The sequence below is a fragment of the Ranitomeya variabilis genome, chromosome 2 (genome assembly GCF_051348905.1).
Source record: "Ranitomeya variabilis isolate aRanVar5 chromosome 2, aRanVar5.hap1, whole genome shotgun sequence".
Classification (NCBI taxonomy): domain Eukaryota; kingdom Metazoa; phylum Chordata; class Amphibia; order Anura; family Dendrobatidae; genus Ranitomeya; species Ranitomeya variabilis.
The window spans coordinates 854,291,189-854,303,915 of record NC_135233.1 but is presented as its reverse complement, the minus strand read 5'-3'; the positions used below and the strand labels follow the sequence as shown (position 1 = coordinate 854,303,915).

The following is a 12,727-nucleotide window of genomic DNA, read 5'->3' as shown; positions in this document are numbered from 1 at the left end:
ACTTCTCAGCAAAACCTTCCAAATGCCAGCAACACACCTCAAATCAACTCCAGGCCTTTTATCTGCTTAATTAAGAATGACATAACGAAGGGATTGCCCACACCTGTCCATGAAATAGCCTTGGAGACAATTGTCCAATTACTTTTGGTCCCTTTAAAAACAGGGTGGCACATGTTAAGGAGCTGAAACTCCTAAACCCTTCATCCAATTTTAATGTGGATACCCTCAAATGAAAGCTGAAAGTCTGAACTTCAACTGCATCTGAATTGTTTTGTTTAAAATTCATTGTGGTAATGTCTATAACCAAAATTAGAAAAATGTTGTCTCTGTCCAAATATATTTGGACCTAACTGTATCAGATAAACATCTGCATCTAAATATTCTATTGGTAGACCGTGAGTTAGTAGGAGGGTGTCTCATTCTTAAGACCCTAAGTATTAACTTAATCAGAGAGGGGTTTCTTGTAAGCGGTTCTCACTCTGAAGAACCCAGAACATCTTTGTATTAGACGGACAGGTCATTAGACTATTGATGTCTATAGGAACCATGTAAAGCTTCATGAATCATGTAAGGGAGCTGCAACGAAATTAAACAAATCTGAACTCCCCAAAGATTACATCTAATTAAATGGAAGATTTTAGCAGTGGTATGCCCTGTGATCAGATTGTCTTCAAAGGGAGATTTGTAGTTAAAATTCTGCGCTGCTGCTAAGATGAATTTCAGGAGAGTATAGTTGATTCACAATGGTTTTATTCAACGCGTTTCAGGGGTCTCATGCCCCCTTCATCAGGAAATACTGTGTGGTATTTCCTGATGAAGAGGGTATGAGACCCCTGAAACGCGTTGAATAAAACCACTGTGAATCAACTATACTCTCCTGAAATTCATCTCAGCGGCAGCGCAGAATTTTAACTACAAATCTCCCTTTGAAGACATTATTTTCTCTGGTCGGTAAAGACCTTTAGATCTGCAGCAGCCGCTATCTATATGCTCTAATCTCATCCTAACCAGGTGAGCAAATTTGGTGTATATTCTCCTCTGTGTAACGTGGATAAGACCCTATTGCGCTCTTTGTCTCCCCATTGTTTTGCAACTGTGATCAGATTGTCATTAAACCCACACTATTTGTATTATAGTTATACAGTATATTGAATGATATTATTTAAAGGTTTTAATTGTGTGCACTTGCACTGGAAAAATGATGCCAAAACATTTAACAGGATAGAAACAATGACTTAATCAGATCAAAGGGTAACTGATTCACAAGGATGCAAGCAGGGGTATGTCACAAGTGGAGGAAGAAGTAACAGTCACACTGAGGACCTACACGGGGCAAAGACCCCTCTGCCAAATGCAGTAATAGGGGATCATGTTGCACATTTTACTTTGGGGCCCAGTAGTGTTACATTACTCTGTTGTGAAAAACATTTTACTAATCAAGAATCAAACTAGAAATCATTCGATCACTGATGGGTATCTTGGGTAGTTAGAATTATCACTATTTATGTAGATATATAAATTAAAAATGTTTTTAGTACTCTACACGATATTCTACTGTAGTGTATCAAATACAAATATGGATTAATATGGAAAGCTTTTTAAAAGGTTAGACAAAAAGCAATATTGTATTCGGTAATACACAGAATGTGTACCTAGTGCTCTGTATATTACATAGTTGTGCAGTACATGCTGCCAACCTTTATACTTTACATCTCTATTAATGTAGATGCAATGTACCACCCAACCAAGTGCTTTAAAAAATGTGCTTCCTGCGGTTTTTGCCCTGAGCCGTGATGACTCTCTGGTTTTTCATATTACTGACACCTCTTCACTGTTTGCTGTATATCTAAATAGTAATGTGAATTTTTTTCCACTATTTTTATTTCAACAGTTCACAGACAATGGTGTTATAATTTTCAGGCGAAATTTCTATGACCCAGTTTACAACATGAAATACCCTTATAACTTCTATGACTACGATTATTTTACTCCACCAATGATTGCTGTTTTCTGGGCAGATGCCGATTTCTCCAGAATGGGAGAACTTTACTATCAGGTGAGATAGATCTGTGAACGTCCAATTTGAATATGCCAAAAATGAATAGACATAATGCTTTCTTTCAACTAAATAATGTTTCCTCAGTGTCCTAACTAATGTACTGGAATGACAGTGTTCTCTCAAAGAAAAGTAGCTAAAATCTAAGACTATGAACGTCATAAAGTTGTTAGTTATTCAATTTTTCTGACCTTTTTACTCTAAATATTCCTTTTCTTTCTTTCTGCAGACTTATGACTTCCAGGCTTCACCCAATCAAAACCCAGACTTCAAAACTAAACTTGAATCTGAAATAAAGTCATATTTTCCTTCACTTCCTGTGGCTTTTAAAGCTCTCTGGGCCATTAAGATAACGTGGCATCAGGTTCCACCATATCCGGGGTATTTCTTTAATTCCTTTGAGGTGAGATGAGTAGAAACTAAAGCACTTGCTCAGATGTTTCTTGAAATGTTTTCTCAATTACAACAACCCTGTTTCACAGAAAAACAATTTAGACCACAAATATTTTCCATCATCTGGATTAAAGTGGTTTTCCTAGAAAAGTGTGTTATATATTACTAGAATGAAAGTCCTAAACCCCTGATCCTTTGCCACACACCATCCTGCAGTTACTCTACGTCTCATGACCTGATTTCTAGCTGAGACCCAATATATACTGTACAGCAACATCACTCAACGAGTTTCATGTATTAAAGACAGAGAAGGCAGAAGTGACTACGACAAACCTATTTTTAAGCACATCACTTGTGACTGTCATGTTCACATTTATACAGTGGACTCCTGTTGTTGTCATTGCAAAACTGCTATGAGCACCATCCGGTGTTTAGCGCTCATAGCAGATGGGCATTTTTGTTACACATAGTAGGGCTAAAGCCCCGCTATGTGTAACACAAACGATCAGATGATTGCAGCTTCTAGTCTCCTATAGAGGCTATTGAAGCAAATAAAAAGTAAAAAAAAAATAAGTTTTTAAAAATATTAAAAAAATTTAAAAATATAAAAGTTCAAATCACCCCCCTTTTGCCCCATTCAAAATAAAACAATAAAACATACACATATTTGGTATCACTGCATTTAACAAATATATATTGTGAGGTCCTCAACAGATTACACATTCTTGACTGATAACTATTCACACTTGGTGAAAGCTTTGATTTAATAGTAATAATAGCCATTGCTTGGCACTGTAGATTTCAAAGGATTTTCTACTACTATGTTATTGAGGACCATTACTTAGGATATCTCATCAATAACAGTTCAATGAGGGTCCAATACCCAGCACCCCCACCGATTAAGGTCATGGATTTAGTTTATATGGATAAAACCTGGTTTAGGTTATTGAAGATTGTACGCAACTGATCATTCCAACTGTACCATTGTTATTGCAGACAAACACCTACCAAGCTGTGTTAGTCACAGACGGCATCTTCTCTTTCTGCCTGATGCGATATGCAGATGGAGGAATGAACTGGAGTTATAACTCACTTCCCAATTATTACCTGCCGAAAATGGGCTACTTCAGGTATATTGTTTGCGCACTATAGCAGTGTGATACTTAGCAGGGAGAGCTTGGCTTCCAATAGTTTGTATAACGCCAATGTGCACTACTTATCTGCCAGGAACCATTTTACCATTCGTTTAAAAAGGTTTAATCTGTAAAGTAATTTAAAAAGTTTAAACTTTTAGGGGGAGTTGTCTTCTAAATTAACCTAGTGTCACATCTACTTTTATAACAAAGTAATCCAAGAATGGTTGACAAGTTTTAACAAGCTTCTTGGATTTGAGGGAATACCTAGAGAAGTAATCCAATTGCGCTTATTTCTGCATCTGGCTTGAGGACATCCTGACTACAAATATCTGCCAGGGTTTTACAGTATATCAGTATAAAATATTCCCAAAGTTCAATCACTGCTAAAATTGTTGGATCCAATTGTCATTAGATATTAATGTTAAGATAATCCGTTTAGTAGAAACATGGGCTATATAAATTATAATAGTTATATTACTAGGTATTCCACTGCACCATGTGTTTCACTATTGTTTTATTTGGTTTTGATTAGCGGGGAACCTTCATATTCTCCTGCTGTGAATTTCCCATCATATAATGATCCACAAACTAACTCTTGGGATACCTGGAAAATATATAAGCCCGATCAGTACATAGGACAAAATACAAGTGAGTACCGTACATTTTTCAATTAAAAAACAATTTTATCTTTCTCCTTTATAACTGTATATTTTTCCAGAGATCTTTTTCAGGGGTAAGCTTAATGCACATAATTATGTTTAGGATCCATATGGCACACATCTGAAATAAAGCACCTACAAAATTTTATTAACCCAAACTGTACCTCTGTATGATACTGGAGGGGATGTTTTTATGCAGATTCTGTGAGAATCCATAAGAATTAAAGCTTGATATAGTTTACACTCCCTGACAGAAGTTATGTCGCTTATCCATGTTATGTAAATAAAAGCTTACAACCTGACGTTAAATTCATCCATTGGTTGTATAAATTATTCTTTTGAAAGCTGAAACACTCCAAAATGTGGTTTAGGTTAAGAAAATAAATTGTCGTCAATGCAGAAATATTGATCAGTTGATGGACACAGAATGGTCAGATTTTAGCAAGACAAAAGTTTTGTCGCCCACAGAAAGTAATGTGATATTCAAACAAATAATTAGCTTAAAATACAAATATATGTTGCATAACATTGGTGAATGAAGTTTTGGTGCTATTAGGGTCATATTTAATATTTTATGTGACTTCCATGAGCTTGAAGGACTGCATCCATGTGGTTCAACAATGATTCATACAATTTATTAATTAAGTCATCAGGAATAGCAAAGAATGCAGTCTTACATGCCTCCCAGAGTTCATCTAGATTCTTTGGTTTTGTCTTCCAAGCTTCCTCTTTCATCCTACCCCAAACATGCTCAATGATGTTCATGTCTGGTGACTGGACTGGACAGTCCTTGAGCACCTTGATCTTTTTTTCCTGGAGGAACTTTGTTGTAGAGAAGGATGTATGAGATGGAGCACCATCCTGCTGCAGAATTTGACCTCTTTTATGATTTGGAATATAAGAGGTAGCTAATACTTCTTGATATTTTAGGCTATTGATATTGCCTTCTACCTTGCAAATGTTTTGCACATCCCATACTGAATTTAACCCCAGACCATGATCTTTCCACCACCAAATGTAACTGTTTCTGGGTGTATTTTGAATCCATAGGGGCTCCAGTAGGTCTCCTGCAGTATTTGCGGCGGCTGTGGTGTATTTCTACTGAAGATTCATCAGAGAAATCCACCTTCTGCCACTTTTCCAGCGTCCATCTGTTTAGCAGGCTATGGGACTTTGCAAATGCCACATGGTTTTTTATTTGCCTTTTGTTTAGTGCTGGCTTCTGGGCACTGATCTGACCATGGAGGCCATTTTGAGACAGAATCCTACAAACTGATCTAGTTAACACAGGGACTTGACGTGACCAGGCTTTTTGGAGCTCTGCTGCAGTGGAAGAGGGGTGTGCTTTGGATTTTCTAACCAACAAACGTTCCTCCTGAGCAGTTGTCTTGCGGGGTCTGCCAGACCTGAGCTTGCCAAAAACACATCCCCAGTCTCTTCAAATCTTTTTTTAATTCTTTGTACTTGACACTGAGACACATTAAAGGTGCCAGCCACCTCTGCAGTGGATCTGGTCTTCATCCTCTTGATAATCCAGGCTTTGGTCGCAGGGTAGATTTTTGGCATGTTGTCAGAGCTCAAGTTGCAGTTCAAGTGAAGATCTGGGGTGCTGGGCTTCTTTTCATACACACACACTAATTAACCGCTCATTTACTGAGCACAGGTTAGGATGTAAACTAGGATTGGGTGCATTATATGGCCAGGTGACAAAATTTTTGTCTTGCCCAAATCTGACCATTCTGTGTCCATTAACTGATCAATATTTCTGCATTGATGCCAATTTATTTTCCTAACCTAAACCACATTTCGGAGGGTTTCAGCTTTCACAAGAATAATTTATACAACCAATGGATGAAATTAACGTCAAGTTATAAGCTTTTATTTACATAACATGGATAAGCGACATAACTTCTGTCAGGGAGTGTATTATATGATGTGTTAAAGGCTTATTTTTCCTTAGAAGCTTTACTTTTTGGGGCAAATTTGGAGACTAACAGAGGTACCATATGGGGACACACAAAGTCCACTCAGGAGACCGGCGCACACTTCATTGTCATGTTTATGAGGCCTTAGTATAGACACTTCACAACTGCTTTAGAGGATAAATTTACAAAGTATGTGAAATTAAAGCTTCAGTAGATGTCTTGGTGTCTTCATTTATTTCTGTATCTAAAAAAATTTTTCACTCTTTTTATTTTCCAATAGACGGCAAAAAAGGCTATTGGGCTTATCGTCTGGAATATAACACAGCCCAGTCAATGAACTACAGACAGAAATGTTTGAGCTGGTATTATAATGATATTATCTCATATCCATACTGGATGTATTACACAAACCCATGCCCTTGTTCATATTGGCAAGCCATATTTGATCCTTCTTATACACCGGCAAGTCGTCTTTATTCTTATGGCTTTCAACAGAAAAATATAGGTCAGTTCTGATATCATAACATACATTGTTATGCTATATAAGCTTGTAGATGAGAATTTCTTCATGTATTAATTAAAAACCTCAGCTTTTTGAACTTATGATCTGGCCACCTGTTTACGTGAGCCTTGTATGTTTGCCTTCTTAAGTACTACTGTGTCCTTCACATTAAGGAAAAATATTATAAAATGTTATTGCTTCCATAAAATACTCCTTGCCTCTATAAAATGTGCCTGCAAGCTGTAAATATGTATCTAAACTCTATGTTTGAATACTTGCTGAACAGGTGTACAGGAATTGTAATGCTGATAGGTAGAAAAGATGTCTGTTACATTACGTTTATGCTAAAATAAAGCAGTGTAAAATTTAAAAAGGTCCTGTCAGCTATCCTGACATGTCTGCTACTGAAACTAGTGGTATTACTGTACAGTTCTTATAGCAATAAACTATTAACTGCCTTATAGTAATCCAAACTGACAGCGCTGAGAAATCAAAAGATGCTGCAACATACAAATTAGCCTGCAAGTTCGTTGTCAGTGTGTCGGTACACACTCCCAATCTGTTCCACGCTCTCCACGACAATAATGCATTTCCAGCTAAATTTTCTTTCGACATGTGTAAAAATATAGTATTTTCTAAAGCAGACAAATCAGGAAAGGTGGAAGGTTCTCTTTAAAGTAGAAGTGATTGTGAGAAAAATAATCAAAATGTAAATAGCAATCCACGTACTATTAAATTATCTGTTTCATTTTGGTCTCCCAGGTTGGTATAGTTATTACGATACTTACCAGTCCACATTTTCATCATGGTATGGAGGAGGCACAAGATGTTACTACAATTACTGGGGCGGTTTGTCCTATGGTGAGAAAGAAAGATACTTACCAACTCCGTGGGAGTATGAAAACAGTTGGCTGAGATGGTCGAACCCCTACTACTACTATACCACTTATTACAGCTACTTTATGTCAGGAATGGAGAGACAAAGATCCCAGTACAAAGGTATTAATATTGTACTCATTAATGGGAATTAATAAAATCTTTGACTATTATTTATGTCATTTATTATTAGAGATGGGCGAACTCGAGTGGTAAAGTTCAGGGCCCGTACCGGATCTTTTTCTGGAAGTCTGCGTTACTATTCAGGGTCAGCAGCCTGAACAAAGCTTGTTGAAAGGCTGCACCACAGCCAAGCAACAAGATTTTCCTGCATGGGCACTTGATGCCCCATCACAGCCATATTAAGTATTGACATGACTGTGATTGGCAGGTGCACTGTGTAAAAATAAAAAGCAAAAATAAAAAATAGAAGCGCCTTAACATTGTTTTGTTTTAATTATTTAAACAAAAAAAATAAAAAATGGTGTGGGGTCCCCCGATTTTTTTATAACCAGCCAAGCTAAAGCAGACAGCTGGGGGCAGGTATATTCAGGCTGGGAAGGCCCATGAATATTTTGCCCTCCCAGTCTAAAAAAAAGTAGCCTGCAGCCACCCCAGAAAAGACGCATCCATAAGATGCGCCAATTCTAGCGCTTTGCCCAGCTCTTCCCTCTTGCCCTGGTGCATTGGCAAGGGGGGTACTATTTTGGGGTTGATGTCAGCTTTGTTATGTCAGCTGACATAGAGCCCACGGGTCAGTAATGGAGAGGTGTCTAACAGACACAGCCATTACTAATGCAGTAAGTAAAAAAAAAATAAAGAAACACATAGAAAAAAGTCCTTTAATTGAACAAAACACTCCCAAACAAGTCCTTTCTATTTCCCATTTATTAACATAAAAAATAAAAATCAAAGTAATCCTCACCTGTCCGCCGCTAATCCATAATTACTACAATGTATCTTGCCCATACAGAACAAGAAGTTGATCCCTACAATAACTGCTGCTTGTATTCTGGCTCCTCATACCTATGTTCCTTGTACCGGGAGAGAAGACCTTATGATTTCTGCTTTGGATATTTTCCACCACGTTTTGGTAAACTTTACTAACATTAAATATCTGTCAATGAGATTTTTAGCCAAACTATCTGAAAAAATTATTTAACAAATAATGTTCTTTTCCAGGTTGGCTGTTTGGAGATCCACACATCAGTACACTAGATGGAGTAAAATACACTTTCAATGGCTTGGGAGAGTTCATTTTGACCAATGTGAAAGATGAGAACGACACAGTAATTTTCAGGCTCCAGGGCCGTACTTCTAGGGCTAGGAATGGGACAAATGAAACACAGGCAACCAACTTCGTGGGACTGGCTGCGATAATTCAAGAAGAGACAACGGTAAAGATGATAAAAAAACTAAACATCTACAACAATTGTATTTCCCTACACCGATGTACACATGAATTTTAAGAGTGAGTGCAGTTTTGATCTATGCATCTTTTTTGTAATTGCTCTTTTTGTACAGATTGAGTGGATTCTACAGGGGAGTAATTCAACCATTGTGAAACTCAATGGCACAGAATTCACGTTACCAGGTATGTTAACTTTTCACATTATGAATTATATAAATGAAGTTGAACTTTAATTTTTTGTCCAAATAATTTTTTTTTTTTTCATGAATCGAAAAAAAAATATTCTTCTTGTAGGATACACAGTATATTAAATACTACTTTTGATTAAAGGAAACCTGTCATCTGATTCATGATTCCCAAAATGCAGACAGCATGTATCAGAGCCTCACTGCATGACTGCAGTCAGATAAACTTCTCTCTAAAATTCTCCGGCAGTAGTTATAAAAATCAGCCGGACACCATAGCTGGAGATCAGACTGGTCCCACTACAACCTGGCCTTCTTCTCCCTGCTTACCCTGCAGATGATTTACAGGTCCCTTTGCTATGGAAGAGACCTGTCACTTACCTAAAACCCGCACTGGTTGCAATGTAAATCTTTTAAATCAAAATAAAGTGTAAAACATATTGAAGACTACTTAGGGGTGCATTGATGGGTGTCAAATCAATAAAACAGCTGCATAGTTTAATAAATCCTACTTTGATTCTTCCAAGATAACTCTACCTATGTAAGCAAAATCACACTGGAGAAGACAAGCAAAGACGAAATACAAGCCTCGTTCTATGGTGGGATCTCAATCACAGTTTCTGCTAATGAGGGAGCTTTGAGCTTTGTCACAATGTTAGATACTATCTACAAGAACAAAACTGAAGGCCTTTTGGGTAAGAAAATATGTTTGCCTGATCTTTAATTTCCACAGTGAATTACATGACACTGCAGTCTATCAGCCATAGTTTAAATACAAGTATTAATATGAACATTACAATAAAAATCAGTGTGCAGTAAAAATGATAAATTTACCAGATATCTCAAATATAGCATATGTTTTTAGAATAACATTGATACTATTTTGTTCCAGGAATCTTTAATGATGATAAGACAGATGACCTGATGGCTGCTAATGGAACCAAACTGGAATTTAATGGTGTGAACCTTCCGAATGATTCCCTGATATTTGAAGTTGGAATGACATGTAAGTGGTAAATGGTGTCTACTTTGTCATTTCAGATTTGTTTTGTTGTTTTTGTTTTTTAAACAGGTTTTCTAGTCTTTGATTTTGTCTAGCTCTCTTACTCAAGAAGAATAAATGAGCTTTTTAACCCCTTACCGACATCGGACGTACTATTCTGTCCGATGTCGGCTCCCCTACTTTGATGCAGGGCTCCGCGGTGAGCCCGCATCAAAGCCGGGACATGTCAGCTGTTTTGAACAGCTGACATGTGCCCGCAATAGCGGCGGGTGAAATCGCGATTCACCCGCCGCTATTAACTAGTTAAATGCCGCTGTCAAACGCAGACAGTGGCATTTAACTACCGCATCCGGCCGGGCGGCCGGAAATGACGTCATCGCCGACCCCCGTCACATGATCGGGGGTCGGCGATGCATCAGGAAGGTAACCATAGAGGTCCTTGAGACCTCTATGGTTACTGATGCTGGTGTGCTGTGAGCGCCCCCCTGTGGTCGGCGCTCACAGCACACCTGCATTTCTGCTGTATAGCAGCGATCTTATGATCGCTGCTACATAGCAGAGCCGATCGGGTTGTGCCTGCTTCTAGCCTCCCATGGAGGCTATTGAAGCATGACAAAAGTAAAAAAAAAAGTTTAAAAAAATGTGAAAAAAAATAAAAAAAAACATAAAAGTTTAAATCACCCCCCTTTCGCCCCAATCAAAATAAATTAATAAAAAAAAAAATCAAATCTACACATATTTGGTATCGCCGCGTTCAGAATCGCCCGATCTATCAATAAGAAAAAAGCATTAACCTGATCGCTAAACGGCGTAACAAGAAAAAAAATCGAAACGCCAGAATTACGTTTTTTTGGTCGCCGCGACATTGCATTAAAATGCAATAACGGGCGATCAAAAGAACGTATCTGCACCGAATTGGAATAATTAAAAATGTCAGCTCGGCACGCAAAAAATAAGCCCCAACCGACCCCAGATCACGAAAAATGGAGACGCTACGAGTATCGGAAAACGGCGCAATTTTTTTTTTTTTAGCAAAGTTTGGAATTTTTTTTCACCACTTAGGTAAAAAACAACCTAGTCATGTTAGGTGTCTATGAACTCGTAATGACCTGGGGAATCATAATGGCAGGTCAGTTTTAGCATTTAGTGAACGTAGCAAAAAAGCCAAGCAAAAAACAAGTCTGGGATTGCACTTTTTTTTGCAATTTCACCGCACTTGGAATTTGTTTCCCGTTTTCTAGTACACAACATGGTAAAACCAATGATGTTGTTCAAAAGTACAAGTCGTCCTGCAAAAAATAAGCCCTCACATGGCCAAATTGACAGAAAAATAAAAAAGTTATGGCTCTGGGAAGGAGGGGAGCGAAAAATAAAAACGAAAAAACGGAAAAAGCTCCGGGGGTGAAGGGGTTAAATTTCATGTTTTAAAATGAGACCTTCATATTTTACAGAAAAAGGGTGTCCTTGTTAACACTCTAAAACAAAAAATGTTGTGTCTTCTTTATAAATTATTTTGTTTCACAGGGAAAACCTCCCCTTCGGACAGCCTCTTCATCTACAATGAAACCATTGGGGAGTCCTGGGACACCTACAACAATAACACATTTGTGCCACTGTTTTATGATGAGCTGCTTTTGATGACTGACAGCGAAATCATCAAGAAAGCAAATGAGACTTGTCAAGGAAATGATGAGTGCATCTTTGATGTCTTGAGTACTGGAAATGAAGCTTTAGGAAAGGCCACACTTGACAGTATTATATCAGCCAATGAACAAAGCAGCACAATGAGTAAGAAATATACATTATCCTCTTCTCTGTGATTTTCACACTTTCTCAGTATTTTTTAATATTTCTTAGCTTTTTTTCTGTAACTTATCAATGACAGGTAGAACCTGCCAATCTTTCTGACCTTTCTTATCAAGTCATTTCACATTCAACTATTACAATAGTTTAAATAAACAAAGAATCAAAACATTGTAATCCAAAACTATACATTTAGTTAGAGAGATCTGATGAAACAGAACAACTTATCTCTACAGATGAATTTCCTCCAAATGTTACTGGAAATACCACCATTTTCACCAAGCTTATGGAGCCGATTACCATCATCTACACGGCCACTGATCAGAACAATGACACTGTGATCTTCTCTCTGGAGACAAACTCTGCTGATATCAATATAACAGGTGAATATATGTCAAGCAGCCTGATGGTTATGTTTTACAGTGTACATGCTAGGGATATAACTATTACAAATATCCTTGAGTCGATCACATCACTAAGATATAAAGCGTATCCCTCTCATATACTACAAAATGATTTATTTATTCTCCTAGTTTCCAATGTCCTTGACACTTTTTTCTTTTAACTGTGCAGATGATGGAATTTTGGTTTGGTATCCCACCAGTTCAACACCTGTTAACGCCACTATAGTAGCCAATGATTCCAAAGTCGGTACATATTTGGTTCTAACCCTGGTTCTTTGCAATTGTACCAACAATGGCAGCTGTCTCTATGATAGTGCCACCAGCCTAGATAATGGGACCACAACCTTCAAGGTAAACCATCTTACTGATTAACA

General features: G+C 37.6%; 1 protein-coding gene across 1 annotated transcript in view; it reads left to right on the top strand.

Moving 5' to 3' along the window:
* The window catches only part of LOC143803981 (uncharacterized), a 521,136-nt gene that overhangs the window by 15,404 nt on the left and 493,005 nt on the right, over positions 1 to 12,727 (top strand). The window contains exons 10-23 of the mRNA XM_077281733.1: positions 1,892 to 2,056; positions 2,286 to 2,459; positions 3,446 to 3,579; positions 4,118 to 4,233; positions 6,450 to 6,674; positions 7,434 to 7,670; positions 8,521 to 8,640; positions 8,730 to 8,944; positions 9,072 to 9,141; positions 9,671 to 9,838; positions 10,036 to 10,149; positions 11,671 to 11,934; positions 12,186 to 12,332; positions 12,523 to 12,704. Of these exons, the coding sequence (XP_077137848.1) occupies positions 1,892 to 2,056; positions 2,286 to 2,459; positions 3,446 to 3,579; positions 4,118 to 4,233; positions 6,450 to 6,674; positions 7,434 to 7,670; positions 8,521 to 8,640; positions 8,730 to 8,944; positions 9,072 to 9,141; positions 9,671 to 9,838; positions 10,036 to 10,149; positions 11,671 to 11,934; positions 12,186 to 12,332; positions 12,523 to 12,704 (2,331 nt within the window). The remainder of the gene's footprint in view (positions 1 to 1,891; positions 2,057 to 2,285; positions 2,460 to 3,445; positions 3,580 to 4,117; positions 4,234 to 6,449; positions 6,675 to 7,433; positions 7,671 to 8,520; positions 8,641 to 8,729; positions 8,945 to 9,071; positions 9,142 to 9,670; positions 9,839 to 10,035; positions 10,150 to 11,670; positions 11,935 to 12,185; positions 12,333 to 12,522; positions 12,705 to 12,727) is intronic.